Source organism: Eriocheir sinensis, unplaced genomic scaffold (genome assembly GCF_024679095.1).
Source record: "Eriocheir sinensis breed Jianghai 21 unplaced genomic scaffold, ASM2467909v1 Scaffold400, whole genome shotgun sequence".
Taxonomy (NCBI): domain Eukaryota; kingdom Metazoa; phylum Arthropoda; class Malacostraca; order Decapoda; family Varunidae; genus Eriocheir; species Eriocheir sinensis.
In genome coordinates, this window is record NW_026111722.1 from 105,528 (window position 1) to 130,340 (window position 24,813).

At 45.1% G+C, this 24,813-nt stretch overlaps 1 protein-coding gene across 2 annotated transcripts in view; it reads left to right on the plus strand.

The window, feature by feature from the left end:
• Positions 1 to 24,813, plus strand: part of LOC126992115 (uncharacterized) — a 52,802-nt gene that overhangs the window by 18,875 nt on the left and 9,114 nt on the right. For both annotated transcript variants that reach the window (XM_050850785.1, XM_050850784.1), the window contains exons 5-9: positions 1,957 to 2,123; positions 4,721 to 4,814; positions 8,574 to 8,690; positions 13,656 to 13,745; positions 21,874 to 22,084. In XM_050850785.1, the coding sequence (XP_050706742.1) occupies positions 1,957 to 2,123; positions 4,721 to 4,814; positions 8,574 to 8,690; positions 13,656 to 13,745; positions 21,874 to 22,084 (679 nt within the window). The remainder of the gene's footprint in view (positions 1 to 1,956; positions 2,124 to 4,720; positions 4,815 to 8,573; positions 8,691 to 13,655; positions 13,746 to 21,873; positions 22,085 to 24,813) is intronic.

Genomic DNA, 24,813 nt, shown 5'->3' on the forward strand with positions numbered 1-24,813 from the left:
ACAAGGAACTTAAGCAAGGTACAGGGAAACCAGGCCAAGCAAAATTAGCGCCTTGACGGAGCGAGGCGGCTTAAAAGAATGAAGTATGGGGCTTGCGGCACCTCTCTGCGTGTGTCCAGCAGGTGTAGTGCAGCCTAGATTTAATAAAGTCTACAAGTTGCGATATTTGCCGTTTTTCTCTAGGCTTTATCGCGAGAGGGAGTATCCCGCTCACATTACAGCTATTGTGCACTAGTCATGCGGGGGTCCCAAAATAGTCTAATATGACGGATTCCCAGACTACAGTTTTCCTTAGAGCGAGTTACAAAAAAATATATATTATTATTATTATTATTATTATTATTATTATTATTATTATTATTATTATTATTATTATTATTATATACTCAATCATTATTTTTTTTTCCTTTTAGTTATATTAAAAAAGATTCTTCTATATTAATGATAATAAAATGATAATAGTAATAATAATTACAATAAAAATAATGATGATAATAATAATAATGATAATAACAATGGTAATAATAATAATAATAATAATAATAATAACAAAAATAATGATAAATTTAATAATAATAATAATTATTATTATAATAATTATAACTATTTTATTATTATTATTTTTTTATTATTATTATTATTATTATTATTATTATTATTATTATTATTATTATTATTATTATTATTATTATTATTATTATTATCATTATTATCATTATTATTATCATCATCATCATCATCATTATCATTATTATTATTAATATTATTATTATCATTATTATTATCATTATTATTATCATCATCATCATCATCATCATCATTATTATTACCTCCGCATACGAAGTAGGGTGGAGGTTATATTTTCGGTCTGGTCAGTATGTTTATTTATTTGTTTGTTTGTTTGTTAACAGTCTCCTGTGCACAACTTTGCGGATATTTCAAACAATTTTTCAGGGAAGCTTTGTGTCCATCCAGAATGGAACACATTAAATTATTGATGTCAAGGGTCAAAGGTCAAGGTCGCACAAAACTTCAGATTGGCCATAACTTCGGTTCTCGTCATCGTAGAGACTTCAGACTTGGTTCATATATTGGTTCATGGAAAGACGCACCTTGCATAGCCTTGACCATGACCTTTGACCTTGACCTCGAAAAGTTCACCAAGGTCAAAGTTTAAAAAAATAGAATTTCATCAAATTTCGAAACAAATGCTTCCATATGATGCAGAGGATCACAATTGATGGCCATACCAATTTTCAGGACGATCTTTGGCGGAGGTGTGCACTCTACGAGTGCTATGCGTCTAGTTATTATAATTATTATTATTGTTATTATTATTATTATTATTATTATTATTATGATTATTATTATTATTATCATTAATTGTACATTATTATTAACACTTTTATTATTATTATTATTATTATTATTATTATTATTATTATTATTATTGTTATTATTACTATTATTATTATTGTCAAAATTATTATTAGCATTATTATTATTATTATCATTACTAATACTCTTATGGCCACCAAGTTTTCCTGGGAACATTTTCTACTCGACTACTGACCCGCGGTGCCACACAAAGATGTTTAACTTGATGGTGGCACGAGGGAAAAAGGCTGACAGCCACTGCTACAGAACGTCGCAGCGCCTCTGTCAAACACAAGGCTCGCCTTTTGTCAGCGCCTTCGTTCCTCGACCTCTAACTCTTGTAAACAGACAGCATGATGTGTGCTACTACGTCATTGGTTTTTCTTGTTAGCCATTCACCCGTAATAAAGTGTCGGTAATCAGACAGATTATTTTCCCTTGAGAGGATCACTGCATCAGGAAACCGTGTCATAACATGGCCTAAAAGAACGGCGTGACGGGGCTCGAGCTGTGAGCATTGCTTTTAATTAACAGAGTCGCTGAGACGTATTATAATAATCACCATTTGTTCTCGCACAGGAGGAGGGCGGGACACACTGCCTCACCGAAGACCTTCGGGGCGAGGATTGCTTCGCTATATCAGGATATTTTTGGAGAGAAAGAAGCTTGAAGTACACGTCTTCCGAGCTCAGCCTGGCCAACGTGACCTTTTTCAGCAGAGAATTTACGGTTGAAGCCACATCCTGGTGAGTCTTACCCGTTGAAAAAGCCTCGAAGTTTTTGTAGAAGTTGATTCCATTCAGAAGAAATAAATCAGTTTAACCCGGTAGCAGCGACGGGCCAAATTTGTGCCATGATATAAACCCCCAAAATAGATGATACATAATCTGATCACAAATGCTTTGATATATATTATGAAATGGTTTGTGTGAGGGGTGATTTTTTCTCATTTCTCTCGCTTGGAGGGACCATTAAAAGACATGATCCCCGCTGCTACTTTAACTGTTTGGGGCAGATAGTAATTGCTCGTGTTTGGGGGTCATTAAAAAATCAATCTTTTTTTGGTTATTTTGACCCCTCCCACCTTTGTCATGCCTTTAACACATGTTCAAACCCACTAGAAAATTGTGTAACACCAGATGACCCGCCACCCCACCCCTACTGGCGCCAGCAGCATGTCAGGGAGGGTCAGAATGTACGCTTCAGCTAGTAAGTGCAAAGACACATCTTGCTGCTCACCACCAAGGAACTTCTATTTCTCACTTGTAAAGGACCAATGATATTTGCACAATCAGATGATGGTGTTTTAGCTGATTTTCTAAAGCAGCAGTTTGCTCCACTGTTTGTCACCTGTCAGCTGGGAAAGGTACCGTTGCCAGCCCACAAACCAAGCCATATCTCCAGAGACATGCCGTATGACTATGGATGCCCGTCACTCTAGGAACAACCCCATAAATGTATTTGTGTCGCGTTTGACCTCTACAAAGCGTCCGTGGTCTCGTTGACTATGCACTGACAATTCTGCACGATGGAAGGAAGAGAGGCACTTCGAGGCCCTTAACCCTTACAGCATGTCGTCAGAGTGAGCTATTGTGTGCAATCAAGTACTTGAAACAACTGAACTTGAATTTTTATTTATTTATTTTATTTTTTTTTTACGTCGTGGCCTATTGCGCCGTTAGGCTTCTTCCCGGTGGATCCTGATGGTCGGCCCAAGGCTTCTTCCCGGTGGTGCCTGATGGTCGGCCCAGCCCGTTCTGGCGCAGGCGAGTGTTTATAGTGGCGCCATCCTGCATTGGCTCATGCTGCCCACCCGGAGCTCATCTTTAATCCTAGAATCTAGAGTCCGGGTTGATAGGTTGTCTTCTGGACAGCATGTGGGTAGTTTTAAGCCACTCGGCGGCTGAAAAATCCCAGCTTGGTGGCACCGGGCGGGGATTGAACTCAGTCGTCCTGAACGCGGGCGCCGTCACGCTATCCATTCAGCCACCGCCTCCCCGAATGGCACGATGAGGAGCTTGTGGATACAGCCGGTAAACAGGAAATACCAAGATCAACAGTGGTGGGAACCATTCGAGTACTCTCACCTGAAGAGAGTCCGGTGTGGGAGAGGCAGGAGTGGGCTGACAATTGTTTAGGTCGTTTAACTGAAATCCGACAACAATGACTAGTTTTAGTTTGTGATAATCTAAGAGTTATCTTATACCCAAAATAAAACTCAAAGACTTTAACTACCATATTCATGTGAACCAAAATGTATTAGTTTGTTGAAGAATGTTTACAAGCTCTTTCGTCATTCTACAAGCCCATCTCTTGAAAAATTATAAAATCCGAAAACGCTATGCAATTATGTCTGAACCCTTCCCCCCTTCCATGCCACGCTCAACGCTCATGCCCGACTCCCTTTAGGCGGTACGTAATTTTTGAACGGCCCTTTGCATGCACTAGGAATGCAAAGAATTGTGGTCCTCCAAACTCTACAACAGACATCCTTCTGTTGACACTGCAGTAGTAAGTGTTGTCTCCTAATGTGTATTACTATTTTCGTCTTAATTACTTTTCTGAACCTGCTACGTAACTGCACTCACCTCCCAACCTTTCCACTGCCTCACCGTACCTCATTTTATATTCCAGCTCGTCTCCTTGCTGTCTAACTTTTTAATGCAAGAGTTAACAGGCATCTTCATTCTTTCATTCGTTTCACTGATAAACTCTAGAACAGCCTTCTCTGCAGCCACGCAGTTTTCCATGCAGTTCATCTCTAAGCTGGGGGCTTGGTGCAGTGGTTAGCACACTCGGCTCTGTCGAGAGAGCCCGGGTTCGATTCCCGGGCGGAGTGGAAAAATTCGGGCGGCTTTTCCGATACCCTACGCCCCTGTCCACCCAGCAGTGAATGGGTACCAGGTATTAATCGGGAATTGTGTCCCATCTGGGGTCTGTTCCCTTCTCCTATAATTCCTTCCCCCTCCTGTCTCTCTCCGGCATATGATCACAGATGTTGCGCCGACTAAATGAAACTTTCCAACTTTTCATCTCTAAGCTGTTCAACTTCTCAATGCAAAAGCTAACAATCATCTTTATTCTTTCATTTGTGGCACTGATATACTGCGGAGCAGCTTCACTGAAACAGTCCCTCTTTCTCTGCAAGTCTTCCTTTCTGTGGCTTAAACCATGTCAACAAGGGAATATAAAACGCCTCAAATAAGATAAAATCATGATTTCGAGTCCTGCTGTGTTTTTGTGACAGCGTTTTCTTTGTGAACTCCTTGCCGGCTCTTTTATTTGCAATTTTGTTTTGTTTTGGTTTGTTCCTTAGACATAAAAATAAATGTTCTCTGTGCAGGAAACAACAAGGCAACACCTCGGTGCTACACCTCAAGCCAGTGGCAGGGATTCCCATCTACATGCTCAAGCTCGAGGATGCCAGTCAAAACAAGGTAAGTTTCCTAAACTGAGGGCAGACTTATCTGGTAGAGTAACGCAGTGCACTCAACCACCGCGAGCTGTGTCCTTCTTTCATAAGAACATAAGAACATAAGAACGCAGGAGTCTGCAAGAGGCCGGTGCAGAGGCAGCTCTTTCTGAATAATTCTTTCCATTGAACGTGCCACATCCAGAACGGAATGGCATGCCCCTAACCTTAGTGCGCCCACAGTTTTCCCGTGAGTATCGCCTCCCAGCCTGTAAGGCTGGGAGACGGGAGTCCTGGAGGCTGAGCGATGCCGTAGACATGTGCTGCGGCCTGTTACACACCTCTTTGGTCCCTTATTCTAGCCAAGATGGGCGGCCTTTCCTGGCTCAGAGAGGTATATCATCTAGGTCGCGTCTTGGGTGACCATGAGCCAAACGTCCACCACTATATCAGGTGATGGCTGCGTATATCCTTCTGCTACCCCTTGGGCGGTTGGGCTTATAGGCCCAACGAACAGCCTCTTTTTGCAGGGCCTAAGCCCCGTTCACACTGTGGCGACTCTGGGCCACGACAACCCGGCGACTTTTCCATTTGACAAGTTGGTTCCCACGCTGCAAGAAGGGGGGAGGTTTTATGGGGGTCCTGGTGTCTTGCCGACTGTCTGGGACATTCGGCCAACTAGTTGCCAGCATGTCGTGCTAACCCTCACGACTCCAGACTCCCGTCACGACGTCGGCGCAGCATTCGGCAACAGTCTCAAGACATCTTTCAAGACATGCCCGACCCTTTCACAGCAACACCCAAGACCTCGTGTACCCTAGAGTCGTGGGTAGTCGTGCCCCAGAGTCGGCACAGTGTGAACCGGGCTTTAGTGGTGGGTTGGAGCGTAGGAGAGTGAATTCTTCCTCAAGACGTTTATGGCATCCAGTACTTTGACAGGGCTGGAGGGGGGGGTAGGAGAGCATCAGTGCCTCACCAACCACACCCACACCCTTTTCTTGGGGACCGCCATGGTGGTGCAGACGAGACACGCTCGAGGAGCCAGGTCCGGGTTAACCTCCGCGAGCCCTCCGGGTGGGTGCCTGGAACATCTCGGTAGCAGCGAGGGGCCAAATTTGTGGCTTTACCATGTACCAGCGACGGGCCAAATTTTCGCAAGACATAACCCCCAAAATAGATGATGCATAAACTGATCACGTATGCGTTGATATATATTATGAATTGGTTTGCGTGAATGATGATTTTTTTTCTTATTCTTCTCGCTTAGAGGGAAGGGCCCTTAAGAAACATTATCCCCGCAGCTACCGGGTTAACCTCAAGGAGGAGCAGCAACTACCCCATCGCGGCCATCAGTCAGCTGAGCTCAGAAGGTTGAGAGCGGACATAGTGGTGCTCTTTTAGACGAGGAGACCTGGCAATGGAGAGTTCAGTAGTTGTGGTTATACCTACCACTGGTCAGGCCAGAGCGATGGTGCCCGTCTCAAAGGAATAGCTATAGCCATTTCTAGCCGACTGCAATCCTTCGTTGCACGGGTTACTCCGACTGATGAGCGTATGATGCTGGTGAGGTTGAAGCACACCTTGGGCTTCGTATTTCTTATTGCAGTGAACTCCCCTACCTAAATGTGTGAACTTGAGGAGATAGTGTGAACTTGAGAAGATAAGAGGTGTTCTCTGCCAAGCTCGACCCTATAGTGGTGTGGAGTGAGAAAATAAAAGTTGAATTGTGACATGTAAGGCCCCTAAAAGTTGCCATTTGTCCGACCTAGCTTGCATGTAAAATTTTGCATTCTAAAGCCAACATTTTCTGCCCTTTACACGCAGTTTCTGATAGATCAGTGACAGAGATTGTAACTGCAGTTTTGGAAGACGTAAAGCTAAGAGAGTAGAGGAAGGGGTTGAGTGGTACAGGAACGGAAAAAATGAAGGAGATAGGGAAGATGAAGTGGAGAAAAGAGAGTAGTGGAAGGTAGAGCGGTACGGGAAGTAAACGGACAGTAAGGGAGATATAAAGGAAAATGAAGCTAATAGAATAGTTCTATGGCATAGTGACATCTGAAGACTGCAGTGATGTCATCGACAGAATCAAAGTTGCAAATGGCGGCTGCTGATCCATTAAGACGAAACTACACCCTCTCTTGCAGAGGTGAGAGAGACTGTGAGGATATATGAAGGGTGGAAAGGAGGCTGGGGTCTGTAATTTCAATGCGGAGATGGTGAAAGTCGGGAGTGAAGCAATGATCCATGGGTTGTATGCGGTACTGTTTGCCATGTCCGGTACCATTCCTCTTGACTGGAAAAGGGGGATGAGTGTCCTTATTTGGAGAGGATAGAGGACCAACAGGAGTACTACAATTACCGTGGTATTACGCTGCTCAGTTTGCCGGGCTATGGGATTAAGGGCCAGTTTCACAGTTCCCCATGATTGGTTAGTAAGCTCCCAAACCAATACCAGAACCTTCGAAATTTCCATTTATAGTGTCTGGTGTTTATATTTAAGTTCACAAATTTGATGAAATTATACAGGAAAAGTCTTGTGTATTTAGTGTGGCATCGAAGACCTCACCATTTTGGAGTGTATGGGATTCTGTAGTTTGATTCGGGCTGTTACGAAGACACTGTATTGGACTGTGAAATCGGTTCTAAGATTAAGAGTGGCGTAAAGTGTGGGGGAGGTATGTGCTTCACTCGTCCTGTCTTGGTGGGATGTCTTGTGGTCGAGAGCAACACGTATTCTCCTCTGGACCATTTCAGCTGCGGACGTTTTCTCCTAAGTCTATATACACCAAGTCAAGTCATACGCAGGTTTGTGGGAGGAGACACGGCCGAGGCGTGGTTTATGCGTGACGTTGCTTGGAGCCAAACTAGAGAATATAGAAACAGGGATTTAGAGAAAACGAAGAAAGGCGGACTAATTTAAATCAATCACTTCAACATGCCCTCCTCACGCCCCACACCGCCGTTTGTAGGCGTTGGAAGTACAGTCACGCAATAGCACAATAAAAAGACATATTTTATCGTCAGTGGCTTGCCTGAGCAGCGATGAAAGAAGGCGAGAATGCACATCCAGAGTGCACATACGGTCCCAACTTTAGTCACCCCTGAACTGGCGGGTATTTTGGGGCTCCAAGTGGCGATCATCCCGCTGCTTCGCCCCAAAACCGCCTCCTGCTGCATCGGTCGTCGCAGTTTTGAAGCAGAGTGACTTGACTTGGTGTGTATAGACTTAGGTTTTCTCAACAAAGCTCCCCTATGGATATTTTCCCACGTGGACCTTTTACTCCCTGCATATATTTGACAGCAGTGTGTCACGATAACGAACACTGGCGAAAAATGTAATACTAATTCAGTGGGGCAAGCTCACTATTATGAACATTATTCGTACTATTAGGTAACATTGTCATTATTGGGAGTGGCTTTTGATGGTGATGTTATTATTGTAGTACCAATATTATTGTTTTTTTTTTTTTTAGAATTGTTGTTGTTATCATTATTATTATTATTGTTATTGTTATTATTATTATTATTATTATTATTATTATTATTATTATTATCATCATCACTATTATTATTATTGAAAGACTGTCTAGATGGTGTCTGCCGCTGTCTCCCCCATGTGTGTCGAGACTCACTCTGCCACCTAACGTCAGCTCGATGGGATGTAGCTATGACCATTCTGACATGGTTTGATGACACACAGGCCTATATCTCATCAAACCTTATGCCGGGTAATATTCAATTCGTCATTACTATTATAACTCATCTATGTTTTATCTCCTTGAAGAGCGGGAACTGCAGCTCTCTGGTCCTGACGGGTGGCACGGAGGAGCCATTTGACACAATTGTCTTCACGGCGCACTGGCACCAACAAGTCTTCCCGGGCTGCACCTACAGGGTCTGGGTAAGGGCGTCACTCCTGTCATCATCATTATCATCATCTGTTGTTATAAGTGAAAGGCAGGAAGAAGGCCCTTCCTAACGTTGATGTTCCCCTCTGTCAGTTTTAGTGCGATTTATTCTACTCCGGAAGAGGTTCTAATTCAATCTCTCCACTTTTTTCCCTCTTCCCTGACATCTACATTTTCTTAATTGACTGTTTATCACGTTGAGTCTCTCTCTCTCTCTCTCTCTCTCTCTCTCTCTCTCTCTCTCTCTCTCTCTCTCTCTCTCTCTCTCTCTCTCTCTCTCTCTCTCTCTCTCTCTCTCCCCCCAATCCCGAGGGGAGCCTCAGCTTCAACTTTTCCTACTGAGTACCGCCCAATTTCTACTACTCCTATCCTCTCTAAGATCTCTGAGAGGCTTTTGGCTAAACGGCTTTCCATATACTGTGATAATTTCAGTCGGTTACCTGATTCTCAGTTCGCATTCCGTAATGGTTTGGGAACATGTGAGGCTCTCTTGACTCTGTCTCATGACCTGCAGTCTTCTTTGGATCGTAGGCATGAGTCTCGAGTTGTTGCTATTTATTTTAGTTCTGCTTTTGATGTTGTAAACCATAGGGCTTTAATTTATAAACTACAACTCCTTGGTATTGATGAACTACTCAGTATTAAAAAAAAAAAAAAATCGATTACAGTGTGTTGTTGTTGATGGTGCCTGCTCTGTTTCTCTTCCTGTTGTTTCTGGTGTTCCTCAGGGCAGTGTTCTTGGACCTTTATTTATTAACATTTTTATTTCTGACTTGGGCATTAATCTCGAAAAAAAGCTTATTTCATATGGTGATAATACAACTCTATACTCCGCTGTTCACTCTCCTAGCAACAGAGGTGAAGTTGCTGCATCTCTCAAAAGGGACTTGGCAATGATCACCGCTTGGTGTCAACTTTGGGGCATAAAGATTGATGCTAATAAAACGCATTCCATTACCATTAGTAGATCCCGTACCTTGAATCCACCTCATCCTTGTTTGCATATTTTTGGTGAACATATTAAGGATGTTTCTAGTATTCGTTTGTTGGGAGTCACTCTTGATTCTAAACTGACATTTGAGAAACACATCCGTTCCATGTCTTCCACTATTGCACAGAAGACTTAACTAGTGCTTCAAAATATTTGTCTGTAACTCAACTGTAATAAAATCTTTTTATGCATTCATTTTGCCCCGCTTTGAGTATTGTGCTCCTGTTTGGATGTCTGCTGCCAATTGCCATTCAGAGTTATTTGACAGAGCTATCAAATTAATTAAATTTATTACTCCGGCACTTGTTCTTGGTCTTGATCATCGGCGTCAAGTTGGTGCCCTTACCATTTTAAAGAATAATCGGCATCCCTTATACAATGTTTTGCCTGATCCTTTTACTCCTGCACGGGTCACGAGGTTTGCTCTTAGTCAAAACGGTCTTGCTTTTAATCCTATGAATTTTGGTACGACACAATTCTCAAGATGTTTTCTTCCATCGTTGACAAGTGTATGGAATCAGTTACCCAAAGAAATTGTCCTTTCTGCAGACATTTCTACTTTTAAGACTCGTGTAAATGTCTTTTTCAAACAGTAATTTTATTATTCCTCCTTTTGGCGTTGACTGGCCAGTTTCGTAACTATTCGTTCCCTTTGCTTTTTCTCCAGTACCTTTTTGCATTTTGTGCGGTTCAACTTGTTGTATCTGCACCCTGAAGGAGGTTTATATATATATATATATATATATATATATATATATATATATATATATATATATATATATATATATATATATATATATCAAAGATAGAGAGGCAGCTCACAAGAGGTACCTGAGCCATCGCACTCCTGCAAACCATGATCTTTACATTTCTGCCCGGAATCGTGCCGAATCTACTCTCCGACTTACCAAAAACTCCTTCATTAATAGAAAATGGCAAAACCTTGCCTTTTCTAATTCTCCCCGAGATTTCTGGCATCTAGCCCAAAACATCTCCTCCAACTTTACTTCTTTCTTTTTCCCTCCTCTCCTTAGTCCTGACGGCAGCACCGCCGTTTCATCTATCTCTAAGGCTGAACTCTTCTCTCAAACGTTCGCTAAAAACTCCACTCTGGACGATTCTGGGCATATTCCTCCTACTCATCCCCCCTTTGACTCCTTTATATCTTTTATTAAGATTCTTAAGAATGATGTTTTCTATGCCCTCTCTGGCCTCAAACCTCAGAAGGCTTATGGACCTGATGGAGTGCCTCCTATTGTCCTTAAAAACTGTGCTTCCGTGCTGACCCCCTGCCGTGTTAAACTCTTTCGACTCTGTCTGCCAACATCTACCTTTCCTTCCTGCTGGAAGTATGCCTTCATACAGCCTGTGCCTAAGAAGGGTGACCATTCCAATCCCTCAAACTACCGTCCTATAGCTTTACTTTCTCATCTATCTAAAGCGTTTGAATCAATCCTTAACCGGAAGATTCAAAAGCACCTCTCCACTTCTGATCTTCTATCTGATCGCCAGTATGGATTCCGCAAGAGGCGTTCTACTGGTGATTTCCTTGCCTTCTTAACTGACTCTTAAAGCCGTGTCCACACTATCGAGCATGCTCGACGGGCAAACAGTGATACCAGATCCCGTTCCAATACATAAGCAAGGAGGGTGAGTGGCAGGCACGAAGGTGACGTCAGAAGCGAGGAGACTGCGGGCAAACGAGCGGGCAACTGTCTGTGAGTGAGTTTGAAGGAAACACCAGAAACTGTTTCGACTGGTATGATGCGAAACACTAAACGTTTCCTCGGAATTAAGTAGGAATATATCTCACATTCAAAGTGTTATGTGCATATCAGCATGTCTGGCGGTCCTTCTACAAGTGTACACATAAGAATTATCCCACAAGGCTATTTTCTTCCTCTCGGACGGTGTTCGGCATGGTGAGACAGGTCCCGACCTCTTCTTTCAGCAGGGTCAGAGTGAAACTGAACCATGAACCTGTATTTGACACCACTCATCAGTTTACAACTTTGCCCGCCAGTCTTTGCCCGGTGAAGGAGTAGATATTGTGGGCTAAACTACATCTGGTAGCACTCTTTGTTGCCAGATCCCTGCCTGTGGTTTTCCCGCTTCTGACGTCATCAACCCTCATTCTCACTACCTATTGTGATCTGGTATCACTGTTTGCCCGTCGAGCATGCTCGATAGTGTGGACGTTTAGTCATCCTCTCTTAGCCGTTTGCTATTGCGCTGGACATATCAAAAGCCTTTGATAGGGTCTGGCACAAATCTTTTCTTTCCAAACTACCCTCCTACGGTTTCTATCCTTCTCTTTGTACCATTATCTCCAATTTCCTTTCTGACCGTTCTATTTCTGCTGTGGTAGACGGTCACTGTTCTTCCCCTAAACCTATTAACAGTGGTGTCCTGCAGGGCTCTGTCCTATCTCCCACTCTTCCTATTGTTCATTGATGATCTCCTTTCCAAAACGAACTGTCCTATCCATTCCTACGCCGATGACTCTACTCTGCATTACTCAACTTCTTTTAATAGAAGATCCACCCACCAGAAACTAAACGATTCTAAGTTGGATTGCAGAACGCTTAGCCTCAGACCTTACTATTGTTTCCGATTGGGGCAAAAAGAACTAGTGTCCTTCAACGCCTCAAAAACACAGTTTCTCCACATATCAATCGACACAATCTTCCAAACGCCTATCCCCTATTCTTTGACAACACCCAGCTGTCACTTTCTTCAACACTAAACATCCACGGTCTATCCTTAGCTCAGAATATCAACTGTAAACTACTCATCTCCTCTCTCACTCAATCAGCTTCCTCGAGGTTGGGCGTTCTGTATCGCTCGCCAGTTTTCTCACCCGCACAGTTGCTATCCATATACAGTGGCCTTGTCCGCCTCGTATGGAGTATGCATCTCACGTGTGGGGAAGCTCCACTCACAGCTCTTTTACACCGAGTGGAGTCTAAGGCTCTTCGTCTCATAAGCTCCCTCCTCTTACTGACAGCCTACTACTTCTTAAATTCCGCGCCATCTTCTATCGATATTTTCACTCTGACTGGTCTTCTGAACCTCTTAACTGCATGCCTTCCCATCTCTGCCCCCGCTGCACGACTTTCTACTCAAGCTCATCCCTATACTGTCCAAACACCTTATGCAAGAGTTAACCAGCATCTTCATTCTTTAGATCCTTCACTGGTAAACTCCGGAACAGCCTTCCTTCGTCTGTATTTCCTCTTGCCTATGACTTGACCTCTTTCAAGTAGAGTGTATCAAGACACCTCTCCATACGAAATTGACCTCTCTTTTGGGCACTGTATGCTTTTCGCTGTATGGAAGCAACAGTTAGCGAGCTTTTTTCCTACTTTTTCTTTTTGATGAGGCATATACAGGGAGGGAGGTGCGCATGCAGATCATAAACACTTTGTTCTCCTCTTCGTTTCCTCTTTGCTTCAATTAACAGAAGAGAGTAGTACAGCATTATCTCTGAGGACATATTCTCTCACTTTCCACACCTATATTAGTAGCAGCAGCAGCAGTAGTAGTAGTAGTAGTAGTAGTGTTGGTGATGATAGTAGTAGTAGTAGTAGTTGTAGTTGTTGTTGTTGAAGCATTTGTGCTAGAAGTAGTATAGTGGTAGTATTAGTAGTTATAGTAGTAGTGATGGTAGTAGTAGTAGTAGTGGTAGTAATAGTAGTAGTAGTAGTAGTAGTGGAAGTAGATAGTAATGGTCATAATACCAGTGATGTAGTAGAAGTAGTAGTAGTAGTAGTAAAAGTAGTAGTAGTAGTAGTTGTAGTAGATATAGTAATAGTATTGGTTGTAGCTACCACTGAACAAGGCTTTCACGTTGTTTGGAGAGCTGAGCTTCCAGGTATCGGGCCGAGAGACTTAAAGCACTGCTCTTCTCTCCCTCATGTTTACCTTGTGGACCATGATTCCCCTTCCCCTCTCTTATTCTCAACAGTTCAGGCCGAGGACCGAATGTCAAAAAGATATGATCGGCGCCAAGGACAAGGAACTGCCGAGGCTTCAGTACGTACAAGCGAGCAAAGAAGTAAGTCAAGCAGATGGATTTATTAATTTACTTCATTACTAAAAATACATAGTAGTTAGCTAGCTAAGAGCTGAATACTTAATTTGCTTAAAAGTTACTTGGTTCTTTAGCTACTGATTTGGTTGGCTTATTAATGAGTAACTTAGTGACCTACTTCGTTAATCTACGAGTTAGTTAATCAGAAACTTTGCTATATAGCTTGTTAAATGGTTAACTATTATAATTAGTTTAAATTACAGTGTACGAGAGAGACACTCAAGGGAGACTCATTTGACCAAAAGTTGCACAGAGCTGAGACTTCGAATCTGGCGGTCCGAAGGATGTGTGGACTTTCCTCTTGTAACAATATACCTTGAGAGAGAGAGAGAGAGAGAGAGAGAGAGAGAGAGAGAGAAAGAGAGAGAGAGAGAGAGAGAGAGAGAGAGAGAGAGAGAGAGAGAGAGAGAGAGAGAGAGAGAGAGAGAGAGAGAGAGAGAGAGAGAGAGAGAGAGGGAGAGAGAGAGAGAGAGAGAGAGAGAGAGAGAGAGAGAGAGAGAGAGAGAGAGAGAGAGAGAGAGAGAGAGAGAGAGAGAGAGAGAGAGAGAGAGAGAGAGAGAGAGAGAGAGAGAGAGAGAGAGAGAGAGAGAGAGAGAGAGAGAGAGAGAGAGAGAGAGAGAGAGAGAGAGAGAGAGAGAGAGAGAGAGAGAGAGAGAGAGAGAGAGAGAGAGAGAGAGAGAGAGAGAGAGAGAGAGAGAGAGAGAGAGAGAGAGAGAGAGAGAGAGAGAGAGAGAGAGAGAGAGAGAGAGAGAGAGAGAGAGAGAGAGAGAGAGAGAGAGAGAGAGAGAGAGAGAGAGAGAGAGAGAGAGAGAGAGAGAGAGAGAGAGAGAGAGAGAGAGAGAGAGAGAGAGAGAGAGAGAGAGAGAGAGAGAGAGAGAGAGAGAGAGAGAGAGAGAGAGAGAGAGAGAGAGAGAGAGAGAGAGAGAGAGAGAGAGAGAGAGAGAGAGAGAGAGAGAGAGAGAGAGAGATAGAGAGAGAGAGAGAGAGAGAGAGAGAGAGAGAGAGAGAGAGAGAGAGAGAGAGAGAGAGAGAGAGAGAGAGAGAGAGAGAGAGAGAGAGAGAATTTACAGCTTGACAGTCACACCACACATGTTAGACGTTTTTGGTGGATATTTATGTTTGATTTTTTTAATTTTTTATACATAGCAAAGGAAACAGTTCCTAATGTATAGACACTTGCAGAGTCGTATGTCACTTTCTGCATACCTGAATGAGATGAAATATGATAATCTGAAAGGCTATAGATCGTTCGAGTATGACCAGACTATATCGATGCAAGTCCTCTGTTTGCGGTTCGTATGTGGTGCTCTCGGCTCTCCTGCTCTTCATTTAAGGCACCACCGAGTATGTGGGGGTTCACAAGAAAACAAAACTTAAAAACCATAATAAAAAAAATAACCGCGAAACCAATTCGTGGTGTGGAATGGAGTCTAAGACAACCAGGAGAACGTTAAACTACACTGACAACCCTACTCTCTCCTCGTGTCTGTGTTAATGAAGAGGAAAAAAAGAATTTTGGTAGCGTGTTAAGTATGACACGAAGGAGGAGTAAGGGTGACCCCTACAAGTGAACGGGAACTGTACCCGGTTGTGGACAGCAGATGTTTAAGTGTGGCGCATCAGCAAAGCCAGGGTTGCCAGATACCAAAATATGTGTCTCGACGAGCTCTATCTGGTGGTATACGGCAACCCTAGATGGGAGGTACCAGTGAAGAGAGAGAGGAGGCTTTTGAAATTTACGGACCTCAAACACTCAGTCTGGTCCCGGTTGTGGACAGGAGGTGTGGGTGCGCACTTAGTGTTCGATCGGGTCCAGTAGCCAAGCTGGCCTCGTGCACATTGTGTACCCGGTGATGGACAGTACAAGTGTTTGGGTGCGGTCGCTTCTGTCCCATGGAAGAAGATGGAAGAGCAGCACCATGTTTGTCCAATGATTTCAAACCCACAAATCCAGGAATTCAAGTGGACATCCCTGGCCAATTCGGCGAACTGGCAGCTCTGATGCTGTTCGTGCCCGATGACTTCTGGGATACCATCGCTACAGAGAGCAACAGGTATTACAGGCAGAAGAAGAAAGCTGCTGTGAAACCTGACATAACACCGGAGGTCCGCACATACCGGCATCATGATACTGCTCATTTAAGCCCCCACAGCCTCAGAACACCATGGAAACGCGACTCTACATTCAGAAATGACGTCATCTCATCATGCATGACATACTCACGCTTCAACCACATCCACAGCAACTTTCACCTTGTAGACAATTGACACTTCCACCAAAGGACACAATTGCTTACAAAACAGCCCTTATAGCTCCACTACTCCACACGCTGAAAGACAGATGCCTCACCCAGTACAAAGGCCAAACTCATCAACCATCTGTCGATGAGGGGAGCATGGGGTGGAAGGGCAACAGCAGCATGCGCAGTATAATCCAAACAAGCCCCACAAGTATCACATCAAGTCATACAAACTTGTGTGGAGACAAGTGGGATACTTGTCCAACATTATACTGCACGACACAACCTCCCGCACTGTGGATGAGGTTGTCCTTACACTGCTGGACGAGTCACCCTACAATAAGCATGAAGGATACATGTGTTCACGGACAGGTTTTACACCTCACCGACCTCTTCTGGCACTGCGAACTGTTGATGGTTACGGCGCAACAGGACCTGCATGTCAAATCGTCATCAGTTCCCTCCTGAGCTCAAAGTCGCCAAAGGCAAGTCCAAGAAGGGGAGGTCCACAGCTACATCGCCACACATGGAGATGACAATTTGGTTGCAATGGGCCGGTGGAGGGATACAAAGGATGTCTTCATGTTATCAACCGAGGAGACTGCTGACCTGATAGAATGTGACAGCCAGCGGCGTGTGAAGAAAATGAAGCCAGCAATGGTTCCGGCTCTACAATAAGAACATGGGAGGGGTGGACCTGAGCGACTACCTGAGTCAAAGTACAGCCCATGCCGTGCCACCAGGAAGATGTGGAAGAAGCTGCGATGTACCTAGTGAGCACAGCAGTCACTAATGCGTACATAATCTTCCGCATGGTGTGTGGCACCGCAACCGCCAAGATGCCAAGGAGCCCCATTTGCATTCCGTGAAGCGCTGGGGAACATCATGCTCACGATGTGTGACACGCCCTCCACCCAACGTTCTGCTGTATTGCACACGGCCCCAGTCAGCCTAGGGCACCTACCAGCATCATATCCTCCGTTGCCTCTTGAAGCTCAGAGGGCGGCTGCAGCAGGACGGGAGCCAAGACGGCCACCACACCGTTGTCAAATGCCAGGCTGCAAGAAAAAGTCCATTTTCTATTGCCAACAATGCAATGTGTGCCTGTGCATGAGACCTGGCAGGATATGCTTCAGCGAATACCATCGGCAGATGAAGCATCGCCTTCCTGACAACGCAAAGCAGCTCGCAGTGGTGCCTCCACCTCAAGAATCATCAACATCATCATCATCGGACGCTGATGAGCCTGCATCTCGCCGCATTCTTCCGAGACGTGCAGCTAAGCGGAAAGCGCCCAAACCAGCACCTCCAACTGAACCTGGATCTGCAGCAGAACCTGTATCACAGCAACCTAGCAAAAGGAAATCTTCCAGGTTGTCAGGGGGTCAACAGTCGGGGAAAGGGGAGGGGTTGGGGGAGGGATCGGGGTTTCAGAAAAAAAAACATAAGTGATTGTAACTTTTGAACAGTTGGGTCTAGAAAAAAAATAAGACCACCATTGGATTCAGCATAATCATGTCTATTTATTTACATCATATATACACTAAAAACTTTAATTTTAATAAAGGATATAGCAAAAGGAAATCTTCAGGTTGTCAGAGTCAACAGTCGGGAAAGGGAGGGTTGGGGGAGGGATCGGGGTTTCAGAAAAAAACATAAGTGATTGTAACTTTTGAACAGTTGGGTCTAGAAAAAAAATAAGACCACCATTGGATTCAGCATAAACATGTCTATTTATTTACATCATAAAAACACTAAAAACTTTACTTTGAATAAAAGGATACAGACTAAACAATTTTTTTTTAATTTTCCTCTTAAAATGCTCACAATTAACTTCTAAACTATTAGGCCTAGAATAAAAGTAAGACCACCATTGGATTCAGCAGGTAACACTCTATCAAAATCCATAATAAAACACCATAATAATGCCATGGGGACAAAATGGCCAGTGTTCTCTTAAGTTATTTTTTACCAATTTTTGAAAATTGGGGTTCAAATTCAATAGATTTTATCAGAGTTACTGGGAAAAAATGTTTATTTTTGCAGAAGAGCAACATTTTCCTTCAAATGAGACCTCAACGACACTTATACCTTCAATAATGAATGCATAGTAAGCAGTAAAGTGAACTCCACTTTTTCGTTCGATCGAGGGACAAACCATGTGTTTCACGGGTTAATTAATTAACCCGTATGGGGTAGGTAGGAGGAAACAAGCAGTGTTACATTTATGGTCTTGGTTTATTAGGACGCTGGTATTTATAAATAATCTACCACCCCTTGAAGAGGGAAGACGATTTAACTCAACCTCTCCTGTAGCTGACGGGACAGCGAGTCTTAAAAGGACCAAGGGCGACGGAGGCCTCTATAGTGACAACCCTGTCATTATTCTGTTATTACCAATATGACAAGATAATGCAATACATACAAAGAAAATGGGGGGAAAAACATTTATAAATATATAGGCGGCAACACTCCTTCCTCCTACCAGTCCTGAAACTCGCGTCAGCACTTTTCCTACCTATCTTGATGCGTCACAGAGGCCACGACAGGTGTGTGTGTGTGTGTGTGTGTGGGGGGAGATCGCTAAACTCCTTACAAACACGCCGATTTGGCGCCCATCCTAACTAGTGTGTGTGTTGGGGAAAGAAATTAAAAGGGCTTCCCAATATGACTGGGGAGGAGGTGGTTACAGGCATTGAGGATGACTTATCTGCAAGCAGGTGATGCCTTATGGCTCCTGGGCTGGGTGCTCCATTCACCGGGACGGCGAAGGTGCCGGGGGCACTCACTGTTAGCTGTAAGCCGGGCGAAGGGTATCAGATGACTGACTGTGGTAACCCTTATAAATCATGTGGACACTAACTTTAACTGGGAAGTTATATCCAGAGAGAACAGCGCCTACCTGTAAGCAGGCGAAGGTATCGGATGACTAACCTCGCCCAGCGCGGTGCATGGGGCGGGAGTTACCTCGTGAAGGGGAGGTAAGAGAAGCAACGGATAGGAGAGGGGAGTGCGTGGCTGATCGCCAGTTACCCTAACTAATAATTATGAAGGAAGGTTATATCCTTCACGACGGTTCGAACCTTTCTCAATAAGTTTGGAAGTGAAAATTAATGTCCAGGCGTTATGTGCTCGTTTTGGGGCACTACACGTATCTGATGGCTCGAGTGTTTTTGTATACACAAACATTCAAATATATCACTGAAATATAAAGTTGATCTTCACAATCACGAACGCGCGGTGCCACATCTACGTTCGCGAGTGGACAGACGGAATGAAACGGATTATAGGAGTGGTTACTCTCCCCCCTTGAGCAATGATGATAGGGTGTCCGGTGTTTGAGGTCCTGGCAGTACACATAGATCGACTATAAAGAGCACTTGCTCATGTCGGGAGGGTACCTGCTGGCGATTACGAGTCCAACACGTGATCAGGCCGTGGTGATTTTTACACACACACACACACACACACACACACCTGACCGAGGTCCGACGTGGGTCACGACGCTCCGAATGGAGTAGCTGGGGCCAGCCTGTTGCCCTCCCCCCTTCCCCTACATTTCCCTCTCCCTTTTCATCAAAAACCCAACACCGTAAGAAACTTTTGTGACATCAAGCAATCATGGTGACAGACAGTGAGTGCAGTGTGTGTGGTGCCGTGAAGACACTGAGGAGTAGAATGGCCAGTCTAAGTCTATATATACCAAGTTAAGTCACTCTGCTTCAAAACTGCGGCCGGCACGCGCAGGAGGCGGTTTTAAGTGAGCAGCGGGATGACGTCACTTGGTTAAAAAAAAAAAAATACCCGCCAGTTCAGGGGTGACTAAAGTTGGGGCCGTATGTGCACTCTGGATGTACATTCTCGCCTTCTTTCACAGCGCGTTCTGGGAAGCCACTGACGAAAAAATGTCTTTATTGTGCTATTGCGTGACTAATTTCAATGACTACAAACGGTGGTGTGGGGTGTGAGAGAGGGCATGTTGAAGGGCTTGATTTAAATTGGTACGCCTTTCCTCGTTTTCTCTAAATCCCTGTTTCTACATTATCTAGTTTGGCTCCAAGCAGTGTCACGCATAAACCACGCCTCGGCCGTGTCTCCTCCCACAAACATGCGTATGATTTGACTTGCTGTATATAGACTTAGTGGCCAGTGCATAGGTGGCCACGATAACAGAAAACCTTATTCCCGATACCCAATAACTGATAATGGAAAACCTTATCGGTGATAACCGATATTCGTTAACTGGAGACACAAATATAGGCGATAACCGATACCTGATACCCGATATAAATCCGCAATTCCGATACCAGCTAGCGATAAGTCCGATAGGCGAAAACGATACTATATTGATATTTCAAATGAAAAACATGTATGAATTCAAATTTTCATTATCTATATTTTAGAAATCTTAAAAAACCTGAAAACAACACGATGACACGTACATATAGAAGTTAATACTAGAAACGCCTTAACCGTTGTTGGGTTATTTGGCGTTCCACCGTCAAAGCTGGAGCTTTGTTTACAAACACTGGTCTCTCATGAACTAGCCCATCACTACTTATTCAGTTATTCTTACTGATCACCATTAACACTTTAACAGTCACTTCAGAAAAGAAGCACTGAAGCACTGGGAACCGGAACACTGGCACTCACTCCGTCCTCGAGGCGCAGCTGAGAGGCCACGCAGCCACGCCGCCACGTGGTTACAAGCCACTGGTCTCTGTTTGCGCTCTTTACAACGGGATCGCAAATTTCAGGCGGTGAATAATAATTTTTGGGGCAAAGTTAAAATATTTTTCTCTCTGATATAATGGTTTTTGAGTCTGACAAAAAAAAAATAACCTAGTGTTTTAATGTTGTGATCTAAGTATGAAATATCTTCACCGAAGATATTTCATACCCGTTTTTTTAATTACAACACCGGGCGCCGGGCCATATACGCAGAAGGGAGGAGACAACGTTTTTTTTCCGAGGCGGAAAAAACTAGCGATTATCGCTAGTTTTGTTACAAAAGTAACGAAGTATCGATATTTATATAAATAAGTAGCGGATGGCCGATAACCCGATTTTGTTATCAGCGATAAAGTATCGCGATAACTTATCGCGATAACGCTCAGCTATGGGCCAGTGTGACGCCGACACGGCCTTTCCAATAAGCCGACGCCCCAGGTTCCCCCAGGTACACCAGCCCGACCATCATGCTGCTGGGAGAAGTCGGTTCAGGCGCAGTGCAGTGTTGAGGCCCGTCACTCAGGTGGGCAATCAGCACGCCGCTCACCATACAAGGCAGTGCAGACGACAGACGTTCCCATGCCTCCTGCCGCTCGGTCCGCCTCTTCCCGTCTTGTCTCTCCGGCTGCATGGATTAGCAGGTCATCGCTAAGCCCATAAGCTGAGTGACGACCGACATCGCCTCGACCTGCACCCCCGCCATCAGCTGAGACCTGACCTTTTTTGACCTGGGGTTGACCTGGGGCTTAACACCTGACCCGCCACCCGGAAGACGACACCACGTCTCGCACCGACGCACTGCACTCCACCACCACACCCCTTACCTCCTCTATTTCATCACAACTTTTCCACAATGTAATCCACAGACCCCCTATACCCCTTTTATATTGCACTATTTGAACATTGTATTTTTAATATGAATATTTTCAACTTAACAGCTGCAATCACTTGATAAACCGATTATTATTATTACACACACACACACACACACACACACACACACACACACACACCATTTTCTTCTGGATCATTTTAAAAGACTTTTTCTGGACCAATTTATAACACGCACACAATATCAGTGCTGCTAATACGTACATGGTTGTTTATTTTTTCTTCCACAGGAAATACTGGTCGAGGAGCCTAGGACCGGAAAACTCTTTGTGGCGTCAGTGGCGACGGCGGGCTTGTTGACCTCATTGGCTATGGTGCTGTTGTTTGCCGTCATTCATCACGCCTGGAAGTCTCGACGAATTCAAAGTTCAGTCCCGGACAGAAGTGAAGACACAGATAGCATAACACCTCAGTCAACTGGCGAAAACTTGCAACTAATATGTAGGTACCGTTAGTTTGAGTACCGGTAATACCGGTCCCGAGAACTCCAGTACCAATAGTACTGTTGTGCTGGAAGCTTCCCCCAGCGACCATAGGCCTCTAGAAGGCTCCCGGAGAAACGAGCAAAGGGGCGGGGAGGAAGGCGAGCCGTCCGCGCCCCACGGGGCGCGGCCAGGCGCCAGGCGGGAAGTGTTGCCAACTCGCATATATTTTTGCTACATGTTCTTGTATGATCTAAAATATACTGTAATATTCTAGACTGTACTGTTCTGGATATATATAGGAGAAGAGGGCGAGAGAGAGTCAGTCCCAGTCATAGTAAGCTAGTGGTAAGTGAAGAGTCAGAGTGAAGTGTACTACTAAAGAAGAATATTAAACTTCAGAAACTGTGCAAAGTGTTTACATATCTCCCTCCCACGGAGTCTCCTGACGGCGACACGGAACCCAAGTAACACGTCCGGCATAACACTGGTGTCAGGAGTGTAGGCATTTGTTTTTCGCCATGGAGACTCGTTCCCAAGCTGCCCAGAGGGACGACATATTGACTGAACTTTTGGAAGCCTTGAGACTACAGGGGGAGAAACAAGAAAGAGCACTCCAAGAACTCAAAGAACAACAAGAAAGAGCACAGCAACAACAAGAAGGAACACTCCAAGAACTCAAAGAACAACAAGAAAGAGCACACCAAGAACTCAAAGAACAACAAGAAAGAGCACAGCAACAACAAGAAGGAACACTCCAAGAACTCAAAGAACAGCTAGAAGATCGCTTCACAGGATTACAGCTACAGCTTAAAGCAGTACAAGATGGAAGTGAGTCAGTGCGAAGAGAAATGACTGATGTAACCACGAACTTGGGACAACGCCTGATAGAAGTGGAGAAAGAACACACAAATCTTCAACAAGAGATGGAGGTGGGGAGGCGACACACAAAGAAATATTAGAAGTGCAGGAAAGGTGAACCGTACTGAACAGGCAGTTTGTGACGTAAGTGACAGAGTGAAGGCCCTTGAAGACTGCTTGGCTGGAAACGGACCTTCAGCCAGCTGCAGGGGCTAGTTGTACCCAAGATGCTTCTCCACGCAAGTCCGGGGTAGTTTGAGCCCTGTTTCGCCTGAGTTTATCCCTCGCAAGAAGTTCCGCCAGCCCCATGGGTCTGCTGGGTTCGCCTGTTAGAAAGAAGCCTCAGGAGTTTGATGGCAAGGTCTCCTGGGAGGCTTACTGCTCAGTTTGAGCTGTTGGCAGCTCGGAACGGATGGGATGACCAAGAGTCGCGGTACAGCTGGCCACTAGCCTGAAAGGGGCGGCGCTGGAGGTCCTTGCTCAGCTCGACAATGCGACAAAGGGCAGCTACAGCGGCTGGCACAGGCGCTGGAGCAACGATATGGGACCAAGCACCAGAACGAGCTCTTCAGGGTTAGGTTCAGAACCCGCAACAGGAGGCGCGGCGAGTCTCTTCAGGAACTCGCTCAGGACCTTGAGAGCATGGCGCACAAGGCATACCCAGGTGCCACCCCTGACCTGCTGACGGTTTTGCTGCGTGATCAATTCATCGATGCCCTGGACAGCCCTCAGCTGAAGATACAAGTGAACCAAGCTAAGCCAACATCAATGCAGGAAGCTCTGGCACGTGCCATGGAGTTTGAGTCCTTTGTTAGGTCTAGCTTGTCAAGCTTCAGGGACGACTCGACTTCTGGCTTTAGGGCACGAAAGGCGCTGTCAGCGACACAGACAGGTTCCAAGGAAAGTGCTGGTACTGCGAGAAGGTTGGGCACAAGGAGAACGAATGCTATAAGAGGAAGAAGGAATATGAAGGTGCGCTAAGAAGAAGCCCAGGGAAGGACCCAAGTGCTGGACCTGTGGAAAAAGGGGCACTGGAAGAATGAGTGTCGGAAAAATGTGCCCCAACGAGGACCACCACTGGAAACTAAGAAGGACTGGTTCACGGGGCAACGACCAGTCTGTCCTGTACATGCCCGAAGATATCAGTGTGCAGGAGAACCACCATGACAAGCTGCCAAGTGGAGGGCAAGGTTGACGGAGTGTTGTGGCCTGTGGTCGCCGACACAGGCTCGGAACGCACATTGGTGCGGCCTGACGTGGTGAGTCATCTTCGGCTTCCTAAGACGCCGCATCGACTGTGCGGAGTCACAGGACACTACGCAGAGCTCAGAGGCCCAGTGGACGTGAAGTTTGAGCTCGGAGGAAAGGAAGAGTTCCTCTCTGTGTACGTGGCCGACATGGATGACCCCTGCATCCTAGGTATGGATTATCTTGTCTCCCACAGGTGCGAAGCTGGACTTCCGCGCTAAGCAGCTGACTGTAAGAGGAAGGAGGGTGCCACTGGCGACTGTGAACAAGGAAGACCTGCCAGTGACGGTCAAGCGCACCACCATTATTCCTCCGAGGTCGGAGATGCTGTTACCCTGTCAAATTACGGGTGCCCCCCCGGCTAGCCTGTGTGTGGTAGAGAGTGGAAGTCGATGCCCGGTAGAAAACTGGGTGATTGTAGGCAGTACTTTGGTAGACCCTGCTGCAGCGGAAGTGCCTGTAAATGCGTGGCCAATGTCTCCTTCAGCCCAAAGAAAATAAAACAAGGGACCATGGTGGGGTTGTGCCAAGAGATCGACCAGAAACCAAGAACCTGTGTCTGCAGGAGAACCCTGACGAAGCCCCAGGAGGAGCTGCCTGACTACCTGTGCGACCTGTTTGACAGGAGCTCCAAGTGTC